Consider the following 26842-nt stretch of genomic DNA (forward strand, 5'->3'; position numbering starts at 1 on the left):
ATTTTTATCGATGGTCAGTCCATCGCAGGGGGAGCCTAAGCCAGTACAATCTTTTCCCTGTAATTCTTAAATTAATTATAAAATAAAGGAGCACAGCGGTTTGGATGCGCCAGCTGGAGTTTTCTAGGTCACAGAAAACATTATGGCGAATGCAGGAATGAACTAGCCAGGCGTGCTGCCAATCTGGAGCTGAGCATGGCGTGCACCAGGCCGCAAGCATGTGCCATCGCCGGAGCCCGCGCGGGCACGCGTGCAAAGCTGGCTTTGCCCTCCTCTGCACCGCAGTCTGAATTTGGTCTTGAGAAAGCACAACCGGTGCCTGATCCCAAACCAAAAGCAGGCTCGATCCTGCACAGTCCGGCTGGGCAGAGCTCTTCTGAGCTCTGCTCTTGGCAACCCCCTGCCTCAGTTTCCCCCTCCCAATTGCACAGCGCTTTGGACCCTTGTTTTGTGGTCCACCGAGCTGGGCGGCGTGAGCGCTTGCACCCAGCTGACACACCTGCCCGTGGCACGGACCAGCCGAGGTGGCAGAGGGAGGTGGCCACACGCTGGCCGGCCACAGGCCACCGGGGCCGTGGGGCGTGCCCAAGGCCCAGCCACAGGGACACCGCGGGGCGGCTGTCAGACTCTGCGGCACAGAGCGGGAACCGCTGTTTGCAGAGGGCAGCCAGCAATCGCAACCACCCCCGGCACCGTGTTTGCTCAGAGCAGAGGCAGCGCCCTGGTGAGCCCAGCTAACGTGGGAGATTGTGTCAGCAGCTGCTATTGCCGGGGGGAAAGAAAGAATAAATAAATAAAACCTGTGTCTGGTGCATCCCCCCTTCCTGGGGCAGGCTGGGGTCTGCACAGGGCTGGAGCCAGCTGCGTTGGCCACGGCTGAAGATTTATTCTCCTGTTAATGCCCCTGGGAAGGCTGCTCCTGGTCTGGTTACAGCGCCTGGCCGTGCCTGCGCACGGTCAATAAATGCCCCATTTATCCCCGAGGCGTCAGCCCGCGTCAGTGCGTAGCCCAGGGGAGGTTCAGACGCGGAGCTGAGCACAGCCGGCTGTCGAGGCACCCGCCTGGCCGAGGCTACAACGCTGCCAGCTCCAGCCACCCTCCGAGGGTTAGATGTCACCAGATGCCACCGAGCAGCCAGCCCCAGGGGCGGCAGGGATATCTGCAGAGGCAGGACCCTGCACAGAAGAAGATTTTTGCATTTACCTGGTCTTGCAGCCATCGGCCGGTTCCAGGCTCCAGCGCGGCATTAGCCCAGCCGCACCACGGGCACCCGACGGCGACGCCTGACCCGCTCGGGGCTGAGCCGATGCTCATCGCGGGCAGGAGAGCACCCGGGTACCAAACCCCGGTATTGCATACACGGTGCCTGGCAGAGAGCTTCCCCTGGGCTGAACCACCATGACAGGGAAAGGGTTTATTCCAGGCAGGGGCTGTCACCTCGGCCAAGGCTAAATACCTGGCTGAGCAGCACCTTTCCAAATCGCCATCCAAACGCTAGTGCCCAGCTCACGTCCTGCTTCTCCAGGTAAAAGGTCTCTGCTCATTGCTACGGCCCCTTTCAGCTGACCCTGTGAAAGCTCAAGTGAGAAGGAGAAAGCACTGGGGACTCCAAGAACAGGAAATAATTAATGTTATTATTAATTAAATGACGTGGCAGCTCACAGTGGCATCTCATGTCCCCGCTCTGGGGTGAAACCTCCAGCAATACCTCGGGTATTTTATAAGCAATTTCTTCTACTGCTCTGGAAGACGCTGCTGCATGCAGGGCCGAGCGGGATTCGGGAATATGATACCTGGGAGTGACTAAAAGCCATGGAAAATCACGCTCCTTCTCTCACCCCACAGCAGCTCAGCTCCAGCAGGGAGAGCAGCCCCAGGAAAGCCACCCGGCAGGATCGCGGCACAACTGCACGAGAGCAGCTGCTCCAGAAACAAGAAGGATCGCGAGCGGCGAGCTTCAGCAACGCCTCACTGCAGAGAGCCACGGCTGGCACTGCAGGAAGGACTTACCTGGGGCTCAGCAGGGGTACGAACACTTAGGGTTCACGGCAGCGATCAGAAAGGATCTGTCCCCAAGAGCGCCCGTCTCCCCTGGACTGGCCGGGCCACCCCGCCGGCCCCAGCACAGCCCAGGGGGCTTCAGCGACCAGAAGCCTGACGCAAGGCTGAGCCTGAGCTGCAGGAAAAACCATGGCTGGAAAAAAAACCCCTATCAGCAAAATTACACTTTATTTTTTTGTTGTGGAATTTACTTTGATGTATTGTAACTTAAAAAGGTCTGGAAAAACCACATGCAAAAGGGTTTCTAAGTAGCAGCTAAAGTTTCTATTCCAGCATTACAAGCTATTGCAAATGATTTCCAAATCCCCAGCTATAAACTATTCCATAAACAAACAGTTTTATCTTTAAACCCCCTCCGCCCTACCCCAGTTAGTGCAGTGCAAAGGAAAAACCCAAGGAATTTACATATTATTTTCCAACGTATCCCATTGCAATTTTGAATGATCTGCGATGAACTAAAATATATATACAATTTTCTCGCCATCGTAAAAAAACATTTCCCTTTCTTATTCACAGATATATATTGTGGCAAATGGCTGAATAATTACAAACAAACCAATCTTTTTTAACAAGTTTCTTACAACAGTAAACACAAGAGGGAGAGCTCTCCGGAGGGAAGGGCGATTTGGCAGGGCTGGAGGGGAGCGCGGGCAGCGGCGGAGGTCGGGGATCCCTTTGGGGCGTAAGGGAGAGACGGTGCCGTGGTCCCCGGGCCAGGGACGTGCTCTTCCAGCGGGGATGCCCTCGCCGCCTGACGGCATCGGCGATGTTAAACAGGAGGGTCGCGTAAGGCTTTAGGATCTGGGGCATAACACGAGCCTTCGTGAGGTTGTCTCGGGGTGGGGGGGTGTGTGTGCACCTCGTTCACCTTACACACGCCCTGAGCTCCAGCGCAGCCGCAGGAATGGGAGCGCGGCCCTTTGCTTTGCACAGGAGGAGCGGGGCATTGCCAGCTCCCCGCTGGCTGCACCCGCAAGCCTCCCCTTCAAAGGGGACCCCTCGAGCGTACCCCGAGCCGAGCAGCGAGGGGCCGGCCAGGAGAGGTTAGCACCAAACAGTACCTTGGGAAAGCCCGGAGCCCCCCCTGCGTCCCCGGCACCTCACAGAGCAAGAGCCCCCGTGGGCACCCACCCCGCTCCCCCCGCGGCACCAAGAGCGGGGGCACTCACGGGGCTCCAGGAGCAACAGGCAGCAAAGGGGGGTGGCCCTGGGCTTGTCACTGAGCAATAACGTGGAATTTCCAAGTTAATATCTGTTCCTCGAGAGCCCCAAACTCTCCCATTTAACACCCCAGGCAGGGCACCGTGCTCCATTTGCAGCGAGGCTTCAGGCGCAGCCACGTACCCCCGTGCCAGGGACCGAGGGCACCACAGCACCGCTCACCCACCCAACCCTGGCGTCTGCCAGACCCGCGCCAGCGCGATGCCGAGCCCACGCCGGGAACATGGTGCCCCGCGGCAGGACCCCCGCAAGTCCCAGGGGAACAACGTCAGGGCGCAGAAGCACCAGCTCGGAATGCCACTGATTCAGAGAGGCTGGAGAGCATCTCCTGGGGCTCAGCAATCGGAGAGAGGAAAGTTCTTCCCTGTCACACACCCGCACACGATTTGTTCGTATTTGCACTCTGCAAGGAACCTCTGGAGCTGGAGAGCAAAGCCGGCGCTTGGCAGAAGACGTTGGCCTGGATTTCCACCCGGCAGCTCTGCCCACCAACCAGAGGGGCTGCGCTTCGGAAAGAACAGACTCAGACGGACGGTGCTCAGGACAAAGCGGCAACGCCAAGACAGACGGACCTTTACTTGACAGCAGCAGCAGTAACAGCCAGTGGGAGGAAGAGTGGGGACAACGCTCACAGCCCCCAAAAGTGCACACAGCTGGGGAAAGGGAGATGCTTCCACAACTTAGTGAGAGAACTCAGGAGTTGATACCGTAGCCCTTACTCAGGTGGGTTTGCCCCTCCGAGCTCAGTGAGGTGGGACGTGTCATCGCTGCCTGGCTTGGGGAGCGAGGGCAGGACAGACCCACGGACACGCGCTCCCGGCCATTCCTCTGCAGGTACCTGGTGCCGTAGCGGCCTCCAAAACCCTTGCACGGCACAGTGCATCTCCAGCCCTGCACTGCACCGAGACCTCCTGCTCACCAGTGGGCCCAGGCGGCCCCCCGGGCTGCCCCCTCCGCCTGCAGCAAGGCTGGGGCGACCAACGGTGGTTGTACAGCAAACAGGCTTGGGATGCCAAAGCGGCCCTTTTCCCCTCCTGTCTGACCTGGAGGTCCACTTCCAGCCTACGTCTGATGGTCAAAACGCGCTCCTGGTTGCACAGCTGGCATCCTTCAGAGATGAGCAACAGCCCTCCTCCTCCTCCTGGGCCGGGTGTCCCCGCTCTGCCCCCTCGTCCCAGCCGCAGCGTGGTGCTGCTGGGTTCTGCCGCACAGCTGCCAGGGAGATTGCGGAAATCCTGACCCAGGGAGCCCACCCGAGCGGTGTGGCAGGGGTCCGCATCGGCTCCTCGGGGCTGAGTCGCTCCCTCTCCTTAGAAACCCCCAAATTCCCACCTTGGCACACCCGGGCACCAGCCCAGGCGCGAACCTTCAGCCTCACCCTCCCACCGCCATCACCACGGTGGCTTTTAAAACACCTTTAGGACAAGAGGTTTGGAGGACCCCCCTCCTCTGGTGGGCACCGCCCAGAGTCTCTCAGCTCTGTCCATGCAGGGGAGCGCGGCTTTCCCGGGACTCTTCCGCAGCTGCTACACGAACGTTATCTGACAGACCATCAATCTTCTATACACGTAACAGGAGCGAGGCCGGCGGCGGCCCCGACGCACGCGCGCACACACACACTGTACAGAGGAACGGATTGCTAAAGAGTCTGCGAGAGCAGTCCTGGGAGGCGTCCGGCCGCGTCTCACGGGGAGCCGCGGGCGTCGGGACAAGTGTGCACGGTCTGCAGCGGCTCGCTCTGGGCGCTCGATGACTTTCCGTCAGACGTCCTCGCAGTCATTGCACCCCCTCCTCTTCCACGTACGTCGAGGGAAACCAGCCGACCTGTCGGGGAAGCGAAGCGGTGAGCTGGACACCGGGGAGCAGAAGGGACCTCCCGTCCCCTCACTGGGACTGTTCCCCTGCCACCACGCGCTGCTCCCGGTGAGCCTTTCGTACGGCGCTGGGTTCACCCGCACCCCGATCCGCGGTGCTGACAGGGAGGCGGTGCCGCTGTGACCCCGATTTAGGACGGAGCTAGCAGCTATACACTGCCTTGGCCACACGGGTGGTCCCCGATACATAAAGGATCAGGGCACGAAGAACCTGTCCCCAGTGCTAGAAACTCTGTGGGACAGCGGGTGAAGCCATCAGCCCGCTGCTTTTTTCCCCGAGATGCCGAGCCTTTCTCCTGCAGAACCACTCCTGCATCACTCCCCCACGTGCGGGTTTGAGGAAGGGCAGATCCGAACAGCGCCCGCCTGCACCCCCACCGCACGCTCCCATCTGCCCGCACGCACGGGGCACCGCGTGTCACCGTCACGCACTGGCACCACAGCGGTGGCTCTCGTGAGACGACAGCCCAGCCACGAGCCGGAGCAGAGCAAGAGGGAGCGGGACGTGTCCCCCCGCCCTTTGCTGTCCTGACAGCGGGCTGTGCTCCGGCTGGGCAGGTCGAGAGCGGGGAGGACCGTGCGCTGCAGAAACGGGACGGGACGTTACCCAGCTGCACTTACTCTTCCGTTGGTTTCCCCCTTCCACCATCCCTGGTCCCCGCCAATCCTGCTGTAGATCTTCACCACATCGCCCTCTCGCAGCGAGAGCTCCCGCATGTCCCGCGCCGCGAAGTTGTATCGCGCCACCGCCGTCCCTATGACCCGTGGGGTGAATACTGCGAGGGGACAAAGCAGAGGGAGTCAGGAGCTGCCCCGCTGCGTGGGACCGGCCGAAGCCTGGGGAAAGCTTGGTGAGGTTCAACCTGGGTTCTCCACCGCGGCGCTGGCTCCCATTGCAACGCCACGACCTGGAGCAGCTCTGATGGTGGGGCTGGCCTCGTCCGAACCGCTCAGCCCCACACGGACTGGGGCGGGTGGGGTTAAACTGGATTTCTGCTGGGCTTTCAACAGCTCTGTGGGCTTGGGAAGCCCTTCTCTGCTGACCAGGAGGGTCCAGGAGGGGCTGGGACCCCTCGGTTAGGATCGCTGGGGTGAGGGGCACTTTGGTGAGCAGGGAAGGAGGTGGCAAAAGATGTCATAGGAACACATGATCATTAACAACGAAATCATGGAAAAATCCTGTTCCACCATTAACGTCAGGTCTAGCTGCCACACAGCTCCCAGCACCCGATGGGCCCATCTTGTGAAAAGGAGATTTGGCAAACAGCTGGTATTCAGAAAACTGAGTTACTGGGACTGGATTCTCCTAGAGATGCTGAGCAAAACCCGTACGTTTTGCCATGAGGAGGAACAAGCTGCAAACCCGCTGTCCTCCCTGCTCCTGTCCCCGCCAGGGAGCAGCCAGGGGCCTTGCGAGCTTGGACCCGTAACAGACCGAAAGGTGTAAAAGCACCCTGGAAACCCGAACGCTGACCAACAGCTTGCAATAAGCAGCGTGGCCCCCAGGCCATCCCGGGACCCGACCTCCGCCAGCACCGGCACGGCCCCAGCACCGTGGATCTCCATCGCTTCAGGCAGGGGATGCTCGGGGGAGGCGTGAGGGGAGCGGCGGAGCACTTTGCACAGAGGAGTAGCGGTGAGGAGGGAGGAAAGGCAGGGGCAGCGCTCGGCTTCCCTGCTCCGGTGTCTGGGCAGGGGGGAAAGAGGGCTGGAGAGCAATGGTGGGAGGGATGGGATGGGCAAAGGAAGAAAAAAAATGCACCTTCTCGGAAGTTTGCAGAAAAAAAAAAAAAGAAGAAAATTAAAAAAAAAGAGGAAAATAAAAACCCACCACCCTGAAGGGACGTCGTGTTTCGGTGAAGCTGCCCTTTTTGTCCCAGAAGTTTTGAGGATTAATTTGAATTTCAAAAGTTTGCAAACCAAGGTTGAACTAAGTTTAAGGAAAAGCTTTGCCCAGGTTTTCAGCTCTCGGGATGGAAGGAGATGAGGATGGCGATGGAGACGGTCCAGACACACAACGTGCAATCACTGAAGGGCTCGTCCGTCCTCACCAGGCAGCCGGGCTGCGGAACGGAGCGAGAATCACGGCAGCTTTGAACTCTGTCATCAGGAGCTTGCTCAGAGCCCACTGCTGCACAAATTAATTTCTGCAATACTTTGTATGCAGTTAAAAGATCCCAAATGCCCAGAGTTATGTTCTAAACCCCTGGAAAGTTAAGTGTTCTTCCCAAATGTGGCAGCAAGGAAAGCACATGTGGCTCTGCTGATGATTTTTCCCTGTGCCGCCTAAAGAAAATACTGAAAGGTAAAAACTGAAACAGGAAGAAATGAACTGGCACGATTTTGCTCTGATCCCCGCCAAACAGGGAGCGAGACACCAGTCTGTAACGCGTTTGATCAATGGGGTTCAAAGGGCAGAGCACCACCGCACTGTCTGCAGGGAGTCTGAGCCACAGAACACATCTGCCAGCGCAGGTTCCCCCTGCCGCCCCAGCAACAGGGTCCTGAGCAGCCTCAGATACCAAGAGCTCAAAAACTGCCGGACATTGAGATGTTCTCCTTGAACAGCAAGGAGAACTGGTCTGGAAGATGGGGTGATGCCAATGCTCGTTCGGTGAAACACACGGGATAAGCGGGTCGAGCTTGAAGCACATCATGAGATCCCAATGCGCTAGATTCACTTTTTTTTGGTAATTTTAGCCCCCTTTCTCAAATAGCAACAACTCCGTCTTCTCCCTGCCTTGATTTTGGGGAGAGGGGGGAGTGCGTTCTGCTTCCAGCCAAGCCCTGGTTAATTAACTTATTTCCAGGCTGCGCCCCAGAGCAGCACTGGGGACCCCCTGAACTGCCTGCGGGTGATGGAGGGACAGCGGGGACCCCGCAGGTCCCGCTGGTGATGGCTTTCAAGCTGGGGATGCTGCAGCCGGGGAGAGGCGGCAGGTCTCTCCGGCGGGGAGAGGCACTGGTACCTGACCAGAAGGGACTGGAGGAGCTCTGAGAAGAAAAGTTGAGGCCCTGAGGACTGAGAAAAGAAAAGTTGTAGGAAGCGCAGGAGGCTGCAAAGAGGTTAGAGAGAAACAGAAAGAGGCAGAACACGCATTAAAAAGGAAATTAAAAAAAAAAATTATTATCATGCACAATGCTTTAAAAGCCGACGGAGAAATACAGGGCAAAGCATGCAGAAGGTCTTGCGCAGGGGCTCGGAGCTGGGACAGCCGGTGGCAGGTCCGGCCACAGCCCCACAGCCAGTGTGGGGGCTACAAAGTCATCCTAGGGTTGTATTTTAGTGAAAAAGGTATTTAATCAACTTGTAAAAACTATCTTCCTTTGGTAATCTTTTTTAAATATACCACGGAAAAAGTTTTTTAGAAAATGCATTTTTCCCCACAAAGTAGTTATTTCTGCACTCAGGCTTTTAGACAAAATGGAGCATTTTGCACTAATGCACATTTTTCTTTCCATTCGTTTTGATTTATTTTTATTTTAGGCACGGACCTACCATTTCTCCCATCACCTCCATTAAAGGAGTCCCACTGGGATCCAAACCGTCACAAGTGACACTGGGACCGGATCCATTAAAACGCAGGCACAAAAGCTCACGTGGGCAGGGAAGACACGATCTGTCCCGCCAACAGAGCATCACACCTCCACGCGCTGCCCGCAGGCGGACGGGCTGCCCCGTGGCCGCGGCTCCTCTCCCGGCAGGACCAGGGGCTGGCAAAGCACCGCCGGGCACAGCGCGCGCAGCCGCAGGAGGGAAACCAGCCTCCCCCAGCAAAAGCTCTCCCCGGGCAGGCTGCAGCCGCTCCGTGAGCTCGGGGAGCAGCGCCAGGCAGCCCCAGCTCGGCCGGAGCCCCCCCCGCCACCTCCTGTGAGACCCGTCCTGAAAATGGCACCGGGCGAGCAGGAGACTGAGCTGCAAAGGAGGGGGCTGTGGCCCTGCAGCAAAGCTCTAAACCCCTTTGTCCAGACGGTGCTCCCACGCCTTGCTGAAAGGGTGCGACTTTCCATCAGGGCTTTAACGGCGCCTGCTCGCACGGCTGAGCTGGGTTTTACCTGGAGAGCGGGTGAAGGTCCTGGAGGTAGAGCGCTCCCGAGATTTATAGGGGTATTTCAGCGTTGTGTCCAGCTGCTTGAAGCTCTCCTTCAGCGAGTGGCTCTGGTAGTATTCGACCAGCTCCTGGGAAGGATGGAGAGGCACCCGGCTGTCCCCGCTGTCCTCCGCGTGACTCGCAGGGACGGTGCGCACACGCAAAGGGGCTACAGAAACCTACCAGCAAGCTTTCAAACTTCTTGGCTTCCGTGATGTGAATCCAGTTGTCCTTCTCCACCACCTTGATGTGCTTCACCTCCTCGTTGAACCTGCAAACGGTAGCAAAGGCACTCAAGAAACGTAGCCGCGTCCTCCAGTCCCATCTCGCCCTCCGTGTGTGAGTAGTACTAAGTTACTAAATGAAGTTTTACTCACTTAATGCTGATGGCAAAGCGCTCAGCCTCGGCTGGCCGCTCCCGGATCAGGTAGGTGCCGCTGACGTGTGACTTGAGCAGGTTGTCCGTCTGCTGCCGCTCCATGTTCCCTGCGAACCTGAGCCCAGAGGTTAATTCGTTAAATTAACTAACTGAAAATGAATGCATATCTTTACAATAGGCATGTTTCAGACAAAAAGATACATCTTTTTTTAAAGGCATGAAGGTTGGGCAAGGAGAGGAACATCATCCAAAGCTTCCTGAGCAGAAAGTGCCCAGAGATACACAAGCAGCTGTTCAGCCACTGAACAGAGGGGACGAAGGATGCAGAGTGCAATCTCTTCCCTTTGAAGTCTCTTATGTTTCCAGGGCACCCAGAAAATCCCACTAATTGGGACTTAGTCCCCAGGAGAACGAGGTTGCAGTGAGAGCCGGGGAGTGGGGATAATCTGGACTCATGAATTTGAAAACCTGGCTGGAGCTGAAGGAGCAGGAGGCAAGCCAAGCGCAACCCCTCCCGCCAAGGCAGGAATTGCTTCCTTCCTCCCAAAATGGTTTTCTGGGAACCGAAACCCCACGAAACGGGAAGAGAAACCAGCATCTCTCCTTCAGCCTCTGACCCTCCCCACGGGTGAAGAAACCCCCTCTGAGGCTGCGAGGGCTGCGCCAGGTTTCAACACCCAAATGCCGCTGCAGCGGCTGCCCTGCACTCATACTTGGTAATTAGAGTGGATTCCTGACAAGACAACAATTAAAAGGCACAGCCAATCTATCTATCTTTACGGCCGTGTCCAGCACAGCGCCCAGCGGCAGGCAGGGCCACTCACCACGGGTACGCCGTGTAGTCGATCTCCCGCGAGGGCGGCCGGCTGTTGGGAGGCTGCAGAGAGAAGATCGGTTGTTACTGCGGAGCCAGCGTCTCACCGTGCTCCGCATCACGTGCGAGATGCTCCTCTCCACGGGAGGGTTTTCTGTCTGCCAAGCTGTTTCTGAATTATCGGCGGAGGGCAGTGTCGTAGCTGAGCGCTTCTCTCTCAGCCCCCCAGCTGTGACCGGCTTGCTGCAGTTTTTCATCTACCTGAGCGTTTTTTTGATTGGGCAGCGGCTGACAGCGTTACAAAACAGAGAAAAAACCCCACAGGTGCAGTTTTCCTGTACTGTGATTATCTCAAGCGCTCTGCTCCCGAGTCAGCCCCGCAGAGGACGAAAGGGGTCTGGACCCGGTCACGCCAACCCCAACCTTGCGAACGGGGCTGAGACCAACCCCACCAGACATTTATAACCATGGGATGACGGATCCACTTCCTCGCTTATCTGGCCGCAGTAAAAGGTCTCGTTCAAGGTGCAGGGACTTACTGGAAGGACCAAGGTCTCAAGCAGAAGGCTGAGAAAAGCAACAGGCACTGCCGGAGCAGCACCTCCCGTGACAGCCCCCCGCGCTCACCCCCACGCTCCTGGCTCCATCTCCCCTTTGGCACTTACCCTCGCGTCAACGGGGCAGGGCTTTACCGATGAGCTGGGAAAATAACCCGACTTCTTCGTCTGCAGCAACCGTCCCTGCAAAGCCAAGCCGGGCATCAGCCTGGGACGTGCACGGGGGAGCAGCGTTTTGGCCGTGCAGGGACAGGGACAATCCACGCTGCGGCTCCCGGGCTCCAAACCGCCTCACAGACCCCCCCAGCTCTGGAGCCCCGCACATCCCTGAGCTCCGGGAAAGCCCACAAATAAAAGGAACGATGCAGAAGTCACCGGTTTAAAACTTCCCAGGAACTTCCCGAGGGGAATCGCTCTCACCTCCCACCACGGCGAGTCGGGGTCCCCCCTCAGCAGCTCGATCACATCCCCCATTTGAAATGTCAGCACCGGCTTCCCAGGGGGGGCTGGGTTTCCGTGGTAATTCTGAACCGCCACCATTTTAGGGCCTGGAACAGATGCAGAACAGTGTCAGCACCTTGTCCCAGTTAAGAAAAAGCAAAACAAACCTAACGGCACCAGCAGGCAGGATTTGGGGGCAGAAAGCATGAAAGCAGAACAGAACAGTGCCCACAGAGAACGGTCTTGGCTTGTGCCGTTACACGGATGGTTGAGTTCACTGAGCAAAAATAAACCCACAAAGGACCGAGCCGAGCCAAAACTCCGACTCCCAGCCCTGCGACTTGAAGCTCGCCGTTGCAGACCGGCGATGCCCAGCCAGCACCAAACCCCACCGGGGTCAGCGGTGACACCCGCGATTGCAAAAGGGACCAGCGAACAAGCGGCTCCCCCTGCATTTCAGCCGGACCTGGGACCCAAACACCCCCGAAGCTCGCAGCCAAAGTCCAGTTATCTCGCAAATAACTGCACATTAAATAAACCTCCCCAGCTGCACTAAAATCGCAGTGTTTATCTTCGAAATGCTTCCCCACCTCTGCCTCTCCCTGCCCAGCGAGAGCATTCTGTGCTTTCTTTTTTTAACCACCAATTTGATTCAGGTTTCTTTTTGCCAGGCTTGGCTTTCCTTTTAACTGGAAAAGCACAAAAACAAATTGTTCCTTCTCCTTTGAGCCAGAGCACGGGCAGGGCAGGCCCAGCACTCTGTCTACACTAGTTTTAAGCAAAGGAAAATTAAGAAGTACCGTGGTAACCGTCGTGACTGACGGCCCCATCGGAAGGCAGCGCCTGGAGCCGCACATCCCTGCAGCACACCGGCCACGCACCAGCAGGAAGATGCTGCCCATCACCAACAAACCTCCCTGCCAGGACGCGTTTGGTCTGCTGTGAAGGACGCCGCGGCCCAAGGAAATTTGCCAGGCTCTCCTCGGTTACCGGTGTGACGCGCAGAAGCTTTTACCCACGTGGCAGAGCAGGCCGGGGGGCACGAACCGCACCGAAAGAAACACCGCGGTGCTGGTGGCTGCGGCGGGCGAGGGCTGAGCCCAGGGACGAGCCGGGTCCTGCCGCGGGGGAGCAGGGACAGGAGAGACCCCAGCGCCCCATCGCCTGCCGTGAGGGCGGCACAGGACACTTCTGCCGCTCCCAGTGCCCCTTTCTGGTTTTGGGGGGAGCTTCTCCCTCCCACGTGCTCAGTGTTAGGGACCCCTGCAGCCACAACCAAGACGCCCTCTCCACTTGCCCTCCTGCGATACAGTAAAGGCCCTTACCAGGTCCGGCACTCAGCGAATCCTGCAAAAAGAGAGGAAAAAGTCTCCGTGAGGTCACGGTGGGCTCGGCTCCCTCCACGAGTGCCTGCCTGAAGCCACCGGGACAAGAAAACCCCTCCCGAAACCTCCCCGGCACCAGCACCCGGCGCTCGCCCCAGGTGGGTGCTGGCACCTCCTGAGGACCGTGGTGCCACCCAGACCGGGCCAGTTGTAGGCTGGAGAGAGGCCATCAGTCTCCAGTCCTGCCCCCCCGGTTACTGGGAACCCCCCGAGGCCGGTGCTCGCTCCTCCCACGAGCTGCCCGCACCCCGACCGGGCAAGGTGCCGGCTCTGCCCAAGGCAGAGGGGGATGCGGAAAAGGACCATGGAACAACGTACCTGGTCTGCTGAAGAGCCTGCAGGAGAAATGTTGAAATAAGTGGTTAATTTAACAGGCAACAAACCCCATTTTCTGCTTCTCTTCATGACACAAGCATCAATAAACTGGCATCAGGGCTGGAACTTGATGGAGAAGCACAAAGCGGAGGCTGGGGCCACGCGAGTCACGGCTCTGCACCGGGTGGGAACACCCGGGGAGGGACTGGAGCCGGACAGGGACATTTTCGCACTTGCACAAAGTTCTGCGATTCTGTTTCTTCCTCCCTTCCCTCCCCAAAGCCACCCCGTGACAGTCCCCTGCACCGAGCAGCGCCAGGGCTCTGCTGACCCGGAGAGGAGTCACAGTGCTGCCCAGTGTAAAGCCAGCACACCGATTTCTGCAGCGCTGTGGGGCATTCGGGATCCGGAGACGAGGTCTCTCCTTCTCCTCAGAAACGTGATCTCTGGCACGGACCCTCCCGCTCTGACCAACATCTTCTGAGGAGGAACTCATCGCCTCCCTTAAACGCCCGGGCAGCACGAGGGCTGGGCGCATCCCACCTAGTGCACGGAGCTGCTGCGATCCTCCGACACACACGGGATTTCAGGGGGTTTGCTCGGTTGGTTTGGTTTTTAAACCATCGGCCATTGTGAATTAGAGCCCCGGGAGGTGCGTGGGAGCACACTCAGATTTTTTAACGTATTAACAAACATTAGTGCTTTATAGAGCAAATCTTTCAGGCCATTCACACGCACTCACCTCCTTGGCACAAGCTGCTAATGGTGTGAAATAACTCACCGATCTTGCAGGGAGGAATGATCTCCAAGCACTCCTTATGAGCACCCGCTCCACATTTGGGGCAAAGATAGCCCTGGTAGAAGGTTCCTCTGTACGACAACAACAACAACAACAAAAGTCAGAAAGTCCTAATTCAGCCTCAGCTTTGAGATTTTTCTTTCTGTGTTTTAAAGCAGATGCAGAAAAGCTGGAAGGGTGTTGCTCACCTCAGGAACATCCTGCAGGCTTTGCAGTTGGTTGTCTTTTCAAACGTGTACATCTGAAAGTTATGGTGATTTGCATTGGCTTTCTCTGGCTTGATGTTGGACCTAAGGGAAAGGACCGGGGGATTATCGACCCGTCCCTACGAGCCACGCTGTGCTCGTGCCCGGTCCCGGCAGCTGCTGTTTGCATTGCAAAGTTTGGAAACCACATGGACAGATAAGAAATCAAGTGTGAAAGCAGAGACGGGGCTTGACCGTGCAGAGAAGATTTTGCCCATCAACCCTCCCCTGGGACAACAGTCACGGATTTGGCCCTTGCCCGTGTCAATCACCAGCCCAGACTGGCCGGCGCGGGGCCAAGCCCTGCTCTGCTCAGGACCAGCTCCCTGCAGCATCGGCCCTTCTCCTGCAACACCCTCCTCCAGCCCCAGCTCGGTGCTTCACGCGCGGCCTGACGCCACAGCCAGGTGTCATTTCGGGGGTGCACCACGCGTGCTTTGCTGCAGACGCTCCGGGTAGGCGATTTCATGCTGGACCCGAGCTCCCTTTGCACAGGGACCCATCCGGCAAGCCCACGAGAGCCTCCCCATCGCAGGCTTTGCTATCAGAGCTGGTCTCCAGCGACACGCTGGTCCGAGACACCGTCCCCCTGCGCTTGGTGACTACACGCCGGGGCCGGAACGGCCACTGGTGCTCACATTGCCATTTCAAACTGCTCCATCCACTTCCTCTTCATTTCCTCCGTCTTGCAGAAGAACTGGAAGCCCTGCTTCCCCTGAAGGTGAATTAGGTAGAAGCCGTATGACCACTGCAAGAGAAAACGAGAGCGCTGACCGGACTGCTGTGCTCCCAACGCCCGAGCAGCAAAACGCGCTGCATTTTTATCCCGGCATCTTAATTACCGCTCTCAGTGCCGGCCCCCGGCCCTGCTTCCCAGGGGCCGCCGACCCTTCGCAAAGGTAACAGCAGGGAAGGAGGAGGAAGAGCTCCGTGTTTCTATAGCACATCACAGCTAATGATGCCTGAATCAGCTTGGCACCGTGCACTAGGGCCAAATAGGATTTTATGGTGGCAGATGAGAGAACCCAGATTTTTCTGCTCCAGTGGATCCTCCCCAGCCATTATGTGTCTCCCTGACAGCGACTGAGAGCCCAGGAGGAACATCTGACCTGCCCACTGCACATATGCTCTGCCTGTCTCATTACGACACTGCGCATAAAAACACGAGAGAAAATTGTGTACTTTGCTTACCATTTTTCCATGAGACTAGAAAGCATAGGAGAGCAAAGTGGAAATATATGTCATTAAAACACAAGGCTAGCAGCATTTCTTCAGCAACCAAGTGGTAACATTGGCTATTCTTCCCCAAATGTCACTTAGCCCATCTGTGCAATACCTCTTCCCACAGCACGTAAGTGGATTAAGCTAATGGGTCCCTGCTTAACCGACAGCCAGGAGGAGTTTTTCCTTCATGACTGCAGACTAAGCCCCAAACCACCGGCCAAACGATGTTCCGTCAGCGGCAACCACCTCCGAGCGCCGATGTCGGCAAGTTGGTTGGCCACACTCACGCTGCCTTTCCAGGCTCCTCCACCCTGCGACTCGTGGGAGCGAGAGCATCCGGACGGACCTTCCCTCCCTGCCCTCCCGACGGTTGCTCCTTGCCCGTCCCTCGCTGCCGGCGGGCCAGAAAGCAGGGAGCAGCTTCCTCTCTCCTAACTCCAACCATCCCAGCTTCCTCAGGGCTGGTTTGTAAGGACGGAGGTCAGGGATCGAGCCCAGCCCCACAGTAATAAACGTTTCCCAACTCTTTGTAAGGCTGCTCTGAAAGCTGAGCATTTATTTTCCTGCTTTTTGCAAGCTCTGTTTCTATTTTTAAAGGCTAATGGGAACGTGCTGCCGAAGGACTGGCCCAAACGGCTCCAAAATTTTCTCCAGCAGAGCTAACCCCCGGTCCACCTACCTTCTTAATATCCTTGTTATTCATAGGGTCGTCGGTCATCTTGTGAAAGAGCAGCTCAATAATTTCTTTCAGCTCATAATTGTATCCTTTCCTCTTGCAGACAATCACCACTTTATCAAATAAAAATAAATACCTGCCGAAAGGAAACAAATGTGCAACCCAGTCAAACATCTCGTTAAGGTCCGCACTCAAGGGGACAGTATTTGGAAAGCTCTGCAGAGCTTTCCAGCCAGCACGATGTTCTAACTGTGTGACGGCGATTTCTGTCAGTGCAACTCCAGGCAATCACTGGATAAACGAGCACGAGGGGAATCGCCAAACGAAGGCACGTTTGGTTTGGGAAAACTTCTCAGCGCCGTTGCTCACTCACCTGTCCTGCTTGGTGTGGTTGACTATGGAGCGGACCTTCAGCTCGCCATCGATCTTCGGCCTCCCGAACTCCTCCAGCTTCACTTGCTGCAGAAAGCAAAGCAGGGCTGAGATCCGCAGCCAGGGCTGGGACGATGCTTCGAAGACTGAAACCCAAACCTGCCCGGATCGCACGGGGCGCTGGGCGCATCCCCCCGAGCCCTGCCTCGAGCTGCACAAGCTCCTGGGAAGAGCATCGCCCTCGCCAAGGGGAGCCCACGCACGAGCATGGCCCCGGCATCAGGAACGGGGCCAGAGGAGATCCCTGGAGCTCCAGCACTGGCATCCCAGGGCAAGGCTCAGGAGTCACAGCATTTTTGCAAGGTTTGGGATGCAGAAAGAAAATCCCCCACAAAACAAGCTGTTTTCCAGGGGTTTCTACAAAAGCAGAACCAAGGCTCTTGTAGTTTTGATTCCCGTCCTGAACAAAGACTGGAGATTTTGGGGAGGCTGGAACCCAACCCAAGGGTTTGGCCAGTTCGTCTTGCAGCTCAAAAGCCCTTGTGCAAACGTCACTCGGTGCAGCACGGCCGCCGAGCCACAGGAACCGGTCCCCTTGCACAGTTCATAGCGGGAAAAAAAATATTGTGAATCATCAACGCTGGCCAGGAAAATAAATAGTCCATAATTACTTCACTGCTGTGCCATGTGGGCTCTGTATACATAACACCAATCACTCCACAACATCCCGCCCGGTGCAACGAAAGGAAACACCGAGCAGAATGTGCGTGGGATTGATCTGCAGACAGCAGTGACTGCTTTGCTAACACCTCATCTCCCGCATGTCAAACTTGCTCTCTGGCTGCTGCAAGGAGAAGTGGCTGCTTAATGCCCCCATTTACATTCCGGTTTTTACGGAGCATGATGTCTGATTGTTCGCACAAATCTGGATTATCACAACTGCTTCAATCAAACCCTGTGAACCGCAACAGCCCACATCCCACTGGAGAATTTTTGTGTTTCTTTTGAAAATTAAGGATTTTGTCTCAGTCTGTTAAATAGCCATCAATTAAAAGTTCATTGTTTTCAAACGAAGTCAAGGCTTAAAACCCCCACCAAAGCCAGCACCCCTCCGGGTGCAGCCCCCCGCATCCCCCTCCCTCAGCCCTTTTGCAGCATCTCAGGTGTCAGCCCCCAAAGTGCATTACCCCAGCGCACAGCGGGACAGCAGAGCAGCTGTGCCTGCGCTGACCAGCCCTCCCCTCCCACCCCCCAGCAAATGTGGGAAAAAGCTCGTTAGCTTGAAGCTCTGCCACTGAATATTAAATTAATGGGCTTGTTTGGCACTAAAGGGAGCGATGGGTTGCACAGGGTCAGCTGATGCACAGTAATGGGACCAAGTGTTTGATACCCCTGGAGTTTGGGGGATGAGGTTCTCCCGAAAGTATCTGGTTGTGATTTTGGGATTAGGTGCACATTACACGTGCCCTTCTCCTCCAAGGGGCCTTGGTACGCTTTCAGTTCAACTCTGTCCTCCTAACGGCAAAAAATAAAACCCACTTTAAATAGCAGACAGATAGCTGATTTGGGGAATTCTTGGGTCTCCCCTACACTAACAATATGAGAAGCTGGAGAAACATTTTCAGTGTGACACCACCAAGAGAAGTCACCCTCCATCACAGCCAAATCTGTTTTGTAATGTAGCAACCACTTCTGGACCACCAGCAAAAACAGTCAGTGATCGAACACGCAGGGATCTTTCTTGGGTAGCGCATCACATTCAGTAGTATTTGCACAGAAAAAGCAAATATATTAATAATAATCAAATTAAAGCAGGGAGTGAGAGGATTTCCCAACTTACCAGATTTTCTATAGAGCTCTGAAATTCGCTTATTTTCTTTAACGTCTCTTTGTCCCTCTTTACTTCATTTATGTACATGGCCAAGTCCTCAAAAGAGAAGTGAACATTCATTTTTATTTTCCAGATGAAACTAGTACCTTACCAAAGCAGAAACCACACGCCGCCCTCGGCCCTCAGGAGTCAGAGCAGGGCTGGGGCAGCAGCCGGGCTGAGCACCGGCGTTCTCTGCTTGCGCTGCTGAACCGCGCAGGACCTGCAATTTTTCCCATGTCCCAGAAGAGGGCAATGCACGAATCCAGAGCCGCACAGCAAAACCGGCCCATGGCTTTTGCCTGAGCCAGGCATCTCCCGCCCCGGCAGCATTCTTCCCTCCCAGCTTTCATCACCGTAATTCCCTTCATCCCCCCGGATACAAAAGCTGTGAGCCAGTCTTGGTGTCAAAACACCCACGTCTGTGAAAGGACTGCTTTGGACACCCGGCTGCGCGTTGGCTGTGAACAGCATTTGACCTGGCTCTGCCCCTGGTGCTTCCAGCCGACCTCCCTGGGTGCTCCGGATCGCACCCGAGCTGGGATGCTCATGCTCTGTCCTTCCCCGGGACGCCCCGCGAGAGCATGCCCATCTCCAGCACCTCCGGGCATCCAACATCTCCCACCACACCAAGGCTACGTTGTAAAATAGAGAAACACTCGATGGAGCTTGTTCTGCCCTGGAAACTTCCTTGCTTACGTAAGTTTTGACCCACGAAAGAGAAAGAACCCTATCCCTTCCACTGAAACAACTTCTTACACCCTGTGGAGTGTATTTTCTGTGCCTGTTGGCTTCTTATCTGCTCCCTGCCTCCCTGTCCTCAACAATAGCTCTTGTCAACTTGGATTAAATCTGAACATGGGATTTTTTTAAGACATCCCCTCTGGGTCAGACCTTCCTCAGCTCCCCAACGTAAGAAGGGTTAATCACAGATGATAATCACAAATCTACGTGACAATACTTGTAACATCACAAAATACCCCAGTGGGCCGATGGCAGGCATGGTTATGAAGAATGACAAAACCAAAAGCCTTATGAAGTCGCACCCTCCATCAGGCTTGAGCGTTGAGCTCAGCTCCCTGCTGCTGAACAGGCCTACGCGAAGGGGGGGATGGACCGTGACTTGAAACAGCAACAGCAACGTGCAGACCTGGGCTCTGGGATTTAACCGGGAACCTGCCTTGCTCCCACCATCACCCGGGGGCTCGGTTCTCCACTCCGGTGGAGGGTCGGTACCTGCACCAAATACCCCCACATGCAATTTTTTGGTGCAGATCCTGACCCCGTCTTGCGCAAACAACTACCTGTGCAAAATGAAAGGGAGATGAATCCCCTTGGGAGACGTAGCCCTGGCTGTAGGTATTTACCCCCCCCCGCACGGCGCTCACCCCAGACGGCTGCAACGTCTGCCGCCTACCAGCACGGCAGACAGAAAGACTGGATTCGCAATGAAAAACATTACTTGTAAGTTAAGCCTTGGTTTACAGATCAATTCAAACCAAACCGCAGAGCTTCCGACGCCCCAGCCGAGCCCAGCGTGGTCTGAACCGCACCTGCGCTCTCCTGGCGACGGGGAGAAAGAGAAACCTCACTGACGGCTACCGGCTGCGTCCTGCCAAAAATGCTGAGTCTGCAGCGTAGCCGGAACGTATATACGTTTATTTATTAGCAGTGGTATCGGTGGGTGCTGTATTATGAGGCCATAAGCAGGGTTTACAACTGTCACTGGTTTAGTGTTCGTTCGAGGCCACGGGCGTGTGGCGTTGTGCGCAGGAGCGGGCTGCGAATGCAACGTCCTTCAAACAACCTGAACTTTACAGCGACCTACATAGCGGCTCCAGGTTCCCGGGCTTGTAGGGATAACGGCTGAGAAGGTCACCCAACTTACGTAAGCGCTAGGAAACGCGGCGTCGTTACGAAGGCTGCGGCTCGGGGGTAGAAAACATAGCGACCCGCGAGCACAGGAGCGAGCCCAGGGATGAACCCTGCAGCGCTCTCCAGAGAGAAAACCTGGAGTTAACGACCATCCTCAAGTCAGATTCTGCTGACGATGGTCCCACAGTGTGAGTGTGCGGGGGGGGGGGGGGGATGTATCCAAGTCAGAAAACATTTGGATGATTTTATTTTTTTTATTTTTGTTCCTGATGGCTTTCCTGAGATCTTGGGGGTTTCAGCTGAAAGCTCAAAAAAAACTTTAAACAAAGCAAAATTTTGACACCAGGAGTCTTCATTTGTGGAAAGAGTACTTTCCCCTTAATAAAAATAAAGAATTGGATAAAAGGATTCCCAACCAGCGCCTGGATAACAGCGTGCAGGCAACGCTCCGCACGGGCTCCCATGTCTGCAATACTCCCCGACTTGCTGATACAGCTGGAGTTCCTCCAGATCCCTCCTAGCAAAAATAAGAGCCGAATCTGGCACAGCCTCCTTACAACTTTTCACTAATTACTATTGTGTGTAACTTGTCACCAAACACCAGCCTCCCCAGCTGCTTAAGGAAGAAGATAACAGCGATGACTACAGATCTGCTGCGAAGCAATCGCATCAAATGGCAATCAATACACACACGCATGTCCAAAAGGAGGAGGTGCCGCCTTCCTTCGGGTTGTTGGACGGTTTTTCCACCTAAGCTTTTGCTGTACAGAAGCGGAGGGGTCCCACGCTCTGCTGCACCCCGAGCCCAGCGCAGCCCCACCGCCGCTCTCGCCCTCCGGTACCTGCATCGCCTCCAGAGCCTCCTTCAGCTGCTGCTTCTCTGGTCGGTCCGATGAATGGCTGAGGAGCTCCTGAAAAAAAAAAAATGAATAAATAAATAAAAGAGTTTGGGTGTGCTGGGAAAGCTGCCCACACCCTGCCTGCACCGGGCAGGCTACGACCCGTGGGCAACGGCTGCCTGCTGCCAGGGTGGTGGCAGCGATGCCGGGGCAGGCGACTGCGGCGGCAGCCGTAGGACGAGGAACACGCCAAGCGGCTGGTGCTCGAGAGATCTGTTACACGGAGTTGACGGGAGGAATTTCACACATAATCAGATTATGTGCAAGCTTATTTTATATTCATTAAGTGCCTCTCGTGGCTAACAAGTGCAGAATTACCCTAGGTCACCATACTTTAAAAGACGGCACAAATATTATGTCGTGTTAAGTAGCTCTAGTAATTATTTCATTTGAAAGGGGGGAAAAAAAAAACCCCTCGCTCTGCATTTGGCAATGATTCACTCTCCACTGTAAAAGCTGAAAGATGCTACAGTGAGGATGGCAGCTGGAGAGAAGTGCCAATGCTGAAACACTTACTTTTAACAGGAGATGATATTTCAAAACTCTTTGCATTGGAACCACCAGCAGATCTTGCAATTTAAATTTCCCATCCTGAACCTTTAGTGTGCATTCCTATTAAAGAAATCAATAAATCAGCAGTGAAGCAGCTGAGGGAAAACAACAGCTTCCCCACAGAAAAAGCCTCCAATGTCCCCCGGCTGTTATGTTTTGCTTCTGTAAAATCAGCTTAGATGAGAAATGGCTCGTAGTCCCTGCGTGCGCCCAGCCGGAGCCGGGGCCCCCGCCACAGAGGTTACTGAGGAATAAAACACGGGGGCTGGACCCTAAATACAGCCATTCTCATGCAACCGAGCTCCTCCAGCTTAACGAGATACTGCTCATTAGGAGAGGACACGAATGCTCTCAGACCTCGGGAAACGTCAAATGAAACGCATTAGCTTAACTCACCTCCTCGACGGTTTGAACTAATGCCTTTTATTTGCGAGGGGCGGGAAGCGAGCACGCAGACGGTCACTGTGGCTTCGCTGATAAGCATTAAGGCATTAAGATGGGCTCACGTGATGGCAGCAAGTTTTGCGACTGTTACCTTGGCCCAGACCCGTTTAGGTACGTGACTCCGCCGTGCTGGCTGAGACCCCCTGCGTGCCCCCCCAGGAAGACGAGCGGAGGGAGAGAAAGGAAAAGCACGGGAGCAACTGGGTGTTACAGCAACCGGCCCTTCAGCAGAGGACGCGATTCAGATCACGATCAAGGGAACGTGTTTTAAAAAATTATTTAATGCAGTTTTATCCCTGAATTGGGTTGCTAGTTTTGCAGGAAAATCAAAAAGCGTTTGCAGAAAACGAGGCAACACGTACAGACAGCCCAGCAAATTCAGATTAGCATCAAGACCAAAGCAGGAATTAAAGCTGGGTAAAAGCAGCAGCTCAAACGATGCATCCCTTCTGGGGCTCCTTTGATTTACTTAATATCTGGATTAGCCCCTGTTTGCACAAAGCCTTTCCGCTAGGGAAGGACGGGGGAGTAATCCGGGCGCTCGCCTGGGGACTTGGGTTCGCCCCGCACTGTCCCTGATGCTGCGCGTGACCTTGGAGAGCCGCTCGGCTCCTGGCTCGAGGATGCTCAGTGCCTTTGGGTCTCCCCGCATGACTCGAAGAGGAATTTGTCCACAGCCAGGCCCACTCAAACAAAGTCACCCAGCTTGTTTTAACCCGGATAAACTCAGGGGAGGAAGGACAGAGAGCATGTTTACGGGGGGCGGAGATGAAGGGGCAAGCAGGGGATCAGGACAAGATAACCCCCAGCTTTGCCCCCTCTCCGGGCAGTACCGGCTCCTCTTGCTAACCAAACCACTTCCAACACGCCCTCAGCTCCAGGAAATCCTTCCAAAACCCACGACACGGGGAGCGGGCAGCCCTCGGCCCCAGCGTCCCCTGCCCGCTCACCTCCACCTTCTGCCTGACGTCCTCCCTGTTGGCGAGGAGGTGGTTGAGCGTGTTCTGGGCGTACTCCATGTGGCTGCAGTACTTGCCGTAAATCAGCAGCCTGCAGAGGGGGAAATCACAAATTTAATCGGAAACACTTGCTGGCAGTTATAACCTGTTATAAAAGATATATATACTTATATACAGTGAAAGGACAAGGCAAACAGCTATTCCCCCATATAACTGCTTAGCAAAGTATTAACACTCTTTTACTGCACGGCTTTTTAACTCTTTTGAAGTTTCCAGAGCTGGAGCCCACGGGGGCGATTCAGCTCACGAGGAGCAGAAGGGGCTGAGTGGCCAGAGGAACCTGTTTTCGGAGGTCGGATGGCTCATCCCTCCGCTCCCGAGCGCGACAGATTTAACCACCGCTCCCCAAGAGCCGTGCTTTCGGAGCGCCGCGACAACAAGGGGAACCCAGCTCCACACTGAAAGACCTTTCCTAGAGCAGGTTACAAAGCGGCTCTGTAAGAGGTACCCGCAGCCCAGCTACAACAGCCCGAACACGAAAAGAAAGAGCGAAGAGCTGGGACTCCAGCCCTGCCCAAGCTGCCGGTCACCGCCGGCGCTCGCCTCTCCCGACTCCAGCGAGGGTCTGCGGATTAACTAAAACACGAGGAGGGGGCAAGTGCTGAACCCCTGCAATCCAACCCGGTGGCTTTGCCTCGTGACTACGCCATCGCCGTGATCCCCTGGATGTCCCAAAAGGCGCTGTGCGGCCCCGATGGCCACGCGCTGGTTTTCTGGCAGTGCCACGTTAGCCACAGGGCTCGCAAAGGCAGAGCAGGGATGCCTTTCGAGACCAAACGACAACAAAAACCCGCTTCCTGAGAGCATTTCTGAATGCAGCTCGCCCAAGCCCATGCGTTCATCTCCTAAAAAGTCTTTGTTTCCTCAGTCACAGCAGCTCACGGCCCAAAAAACAATTGCCATCACCGCAGCTGATGCGTGCCCCTCTCTCTGCAAGTTTCTGGGTATCTCACCAACTAAGGAAGAAGACAAAAACCTCTTTGATTCTTGAGAAGTGCCCAGAATGGACGTGGGTGATAATAATTTGCACGCCATCAGAGAATGAGAGGCTTCAAATCCCCTTGAACCCCAAGGACACAACCTCACTGTACCTTGCAGGATGGATCACGGGGACCTAGAGATCAAGAGAAGGGGTAATTTGGGGAATGAAGGTTGTCACAGCCTTTGGAAACACAGTGGAGCTCTGTATAAATACCCTGGGCTATAAATTTAAACATCTGACACAAACAGAGCAGTTTTGCTGTGGATTCCCCCTTTTCCTCCACCTCACTCATTAATCCTGCACGACAGGCTGGGGTTTTCCCCCCCTTCCTTGCCGTTAGCTGTATTGCTGCTGATAAGACACATATTCCATCACATGCTGCAACTCATCCGTTATTTTGGGGCTGCGTCTCTTGATGGAGACGATCTGGGAGCACCTGACCCGGTGTCGCTCCGTAGACGTGGGACTCTGAGACCCCGGCGGGGAGCTGAATAGAGAGATTTATGGGAGCCGCAGTCCCCGGCAAAGCGGCAGCCAACACAGATTATTCTTCTGCCTTTTCCCCTTGACAACTTCTGAACACGCACAATAATATCTACCTTGCCAGCACCTGGAGAGTTTCAAAGAGGCTTCAGGAGCATAAATTCAAACTCCAGCTTTCACAGCAAGAGATTTACAAACTATTTCCTTCAAAAGAAAAAAAAAACCAACAAACCCTGCAAAGCGGAGGAGCAATACATCATTTTGCTGGAACACCTCTGAGGATGCGTAGGGAAGTGAGAGCTATTTGTCACGGACACAGTCGATGGAGGAAGGTCTTACATACAGGGACCCAACGGGGACTCTGGAGGACAACGTTCTCTTCTTGGTGGGGCAACACTGTCTCCCTGGGTGAGCTCACTTTCTCCTCCTGCACTCCCATTTCCTGGCCGTAAAAACGTGGTATCACCATCTTTCCTGACGTACGAAAGGACTCTGCCTGTTGGATCCAGTCGCTCCAAACTCTTCATTTCTGACAGCCCAGTTTTGGGGTCTTCTCCAAGCCAAAATTCCCCAGGAGCAGCAGTTTCCCACGGCGCTGAGCTCCCCAAGACCCCCTGGGGCTGAACGCAGCTTCGGAGCTGCCGTTGCCACCTCGCAGCCGTGGGTCTGGCTCCTTCGCTCTTTCTCGGGAAGGCTTTTAGGTCCTTCCAACAGCTGCCTGCAAACTCCCTTAGGCACTGGGGCAGTGTGTCCACCCACCTGCATGGAACCCAGCAGCTACAAGCTGAGCTCCCACCAGCAAATGAACAGAAGCAAACATTTATTTAAAGGCTGCCAGCCACAACCAAGCCTCATGCCTCTGCACAGCCACGCGGATCTCCCGGGGGAGCAATGCCACCTCCACGACTCCTCCCGTGTCCCCTCCCTGCTCCCCGCGTGCACAGCTCTGCCCCAAGCGCAGGCAGCGGCGGATCCAGGAGGGATTGCTTCCCGGGGACGGCACCGGCACGCACGGAGCCGAGCAAGGAATTAGGAGATCAAAATCACCTAAGTGCGTTTTATGAGTATTTCTGAATTATTTGCATTCTTCTTTGGAAACTTTTTTTTTCAATTTAATCCAGAAAACATTCCCTTTCTAAAGAGAGGCGCCATGAATGATGGAATATCTGACCTTACGGTGTATTATTAATGCAGATGGTATTTCTGGAGTTATTGACTTCTGAATGGCATTTCTGTGTCTAGACACTGGTTTAATCACAGTGAAATAACACCCTGGCACAATTCCACAATGAATCAGGCCTTTGATTACTATTAAGGATATTAAAGGCTTTTATTAACCTTATCTTTGCGTTCCGGGGTACTCCTGCTTGCAGCTGCCAAAACACAGAATCTATTATGTTTGCGAAAGCAACTTTTGCATTTATTCATCATGCAATAGGTGCGGGACAAGGGCAGTGCCAAATACGTGGTATTTTTTTCGAGTGAGCAATCGCTCAGATCTCACCCGAGCGAACCGTCCCCTGCCAAGGAGTCCTCCTACCACAGCACAGGCCCTCGAAGCCCCGCTGCTGCTCGCGGGAGAAGACTACGCTAAACCCTCGAAGGCGAGCGAGGTTTCGCTCCGTTCTGGCTCACCGTAATCGCAGCGTTTATCCCCTCCGACACCTCCCTGCAAGCGCACGGTGCGTTCCCTGCGGAACGGCCGGTCCCAGGCGGGAGGCAGTCAGCCCAGCAAAGTGCCGGCGCAGAGCCGGGCTTGCAGGAACAAGCGTCCACGAGAGCCGCGCCGCGTTAGCCAGGTCGCTCAGAGAGAGACGACTGCGTTTCCTTTACCTCTCTTTGAATTCCAGAAACACTTTTGCCAGGCTGCTTCCTCCAGACATCATAGAGACGTCGATGGCTCTCAGGAAATTGAAGTGCACTTTAATTAGGTCCTAAAACGAAGAAATAATCAATACTTTACACACATCCAAAGCGAGTGGGCAAACAGAGCCTAAAGAAATGCACATTCACTACTTAATCAGGCAGTCATTTTCTCTTTTTTTTTTTTTTAAACTCTTTTTAGCTATTTTTAAAATAAGTCATTCTAGCAAGAGGCAGCCCTAAATGGCCAGGAGTACAAGGGTGTAATTCTGTTAGGAGGTTATACAGTGACAAACGCACCAGGATTTCCATGTCTATTAAAGTCCCTTTTGCAGGTCTGGAGGGAGCGGAGGAGATGGGCAGGCTCCGACCCAGACCCTGTGCAAGCCAGCGTAGAATA

General features: G+C 55.1%; 1 protein-coding gene across 4 annotated transcripts in view; it reads right to left on the bottom strand.

Annotated features, from left to right (window-relative positions):
• Positions 1 to 2213: 2213 nt before the first annotated feature.
• The window catches only part of VAV2 (vav guanine nucleotide exchange factor 2), a 147045-nt gene continuing 122416 nt past the window's right edge, over positions 2214 to 26842 (bottom strand). Inside the window, exons 8-28 of one of the 4 annotated variants that reach the window (XM_075772758.1) lie at positions 26413 to 26513; positions 23046 to 23145; positions 21616 to 21711; positions 21043 to 21111; positions 18296 to 18382; positions 16457 to 16542; positions 16087 to 16219; positions 14822 to 14931; positions 14127 to 14228; positions 13921 to 14009; positions 13143 to 13159; positions 12765 to 12786; positions 11419 to 11546; positions 11107 to 11181; positions 10452 to 10504; positions 9626 to 9742; positions 9432 to 9519; positions 9214 to 9337; positions 8127 to 8213; positions 5779 to 5933; positions 2214 to 5107 (exon numbers count right to left, since the gene is read on the bottom strand). In XM_075772758.1, coding sequence (XP_075628873.1) covers positions 5060 to 5107; positions 5779 to 5933; positions 8127 to 8213; positions 9214 to 9337; positions 9432 to 9519; positions 9626 to 9742; positions 10452 to 10504; positions 11107 to 11181; positions 11419 to 11546; positions 12765 to 12786; positions 13143 to 13159; positions 13921 to 14009; positions 14127 to 14228; positions 14822 to 14931; positions 16087 to 16219; positions 16457 to 16542; positions 18296 to 18382; positions 21043 to 21111; positions 21616 to 21711; positions 23046 to 23145; positions 26413 to 26513 — 1887 coding nt within the window. In that variant the 3' untranslated portion in view covers positions 2214 to 5059. Of the gene's footprint in view, positions 5108 to 5778; positions 5934 to 7646; positions 8214 to 9213; positions 9338 to 9431; positions 9520 to 9625; positions 9743 to 10451; positions 10505 to 11106; positions 11182 to 11418; positions 11547 to 12764; positions 12787 to 13142; positions 13160 to 13920; positions 14010 to 14126; positions 14229 to 14821; positions 14932 to 16086; positions 16220 to 16456; positions 16543 to 18295; positions 18383 to 21042; positions 21112 to 21615; positions 21712 to 23045; positions 23146 to 26412; positions 26514 to 26842 lie in introns of those variants that run through there. The other 3 variants (XM_075772757.1, XM_075772755.1, XM_075772754.1) reach the window with 3 other exon arrangements.

This window comes from Balearica regulorum, chromosome 20, assembly GCF_011004875.1.
Source record: "Balearica regulorum gibbericeps isolate bBalReg1 chromosome 20, bBalReg1.pri, whole genome shotgun sequence".
NCBI classification, from domain to species: domain Eukaryota; kingdom Metazoa; phylum Chordata; class Aves; order Gruiformes; family Gruidae; genus Balearica; species Balearica regulorum.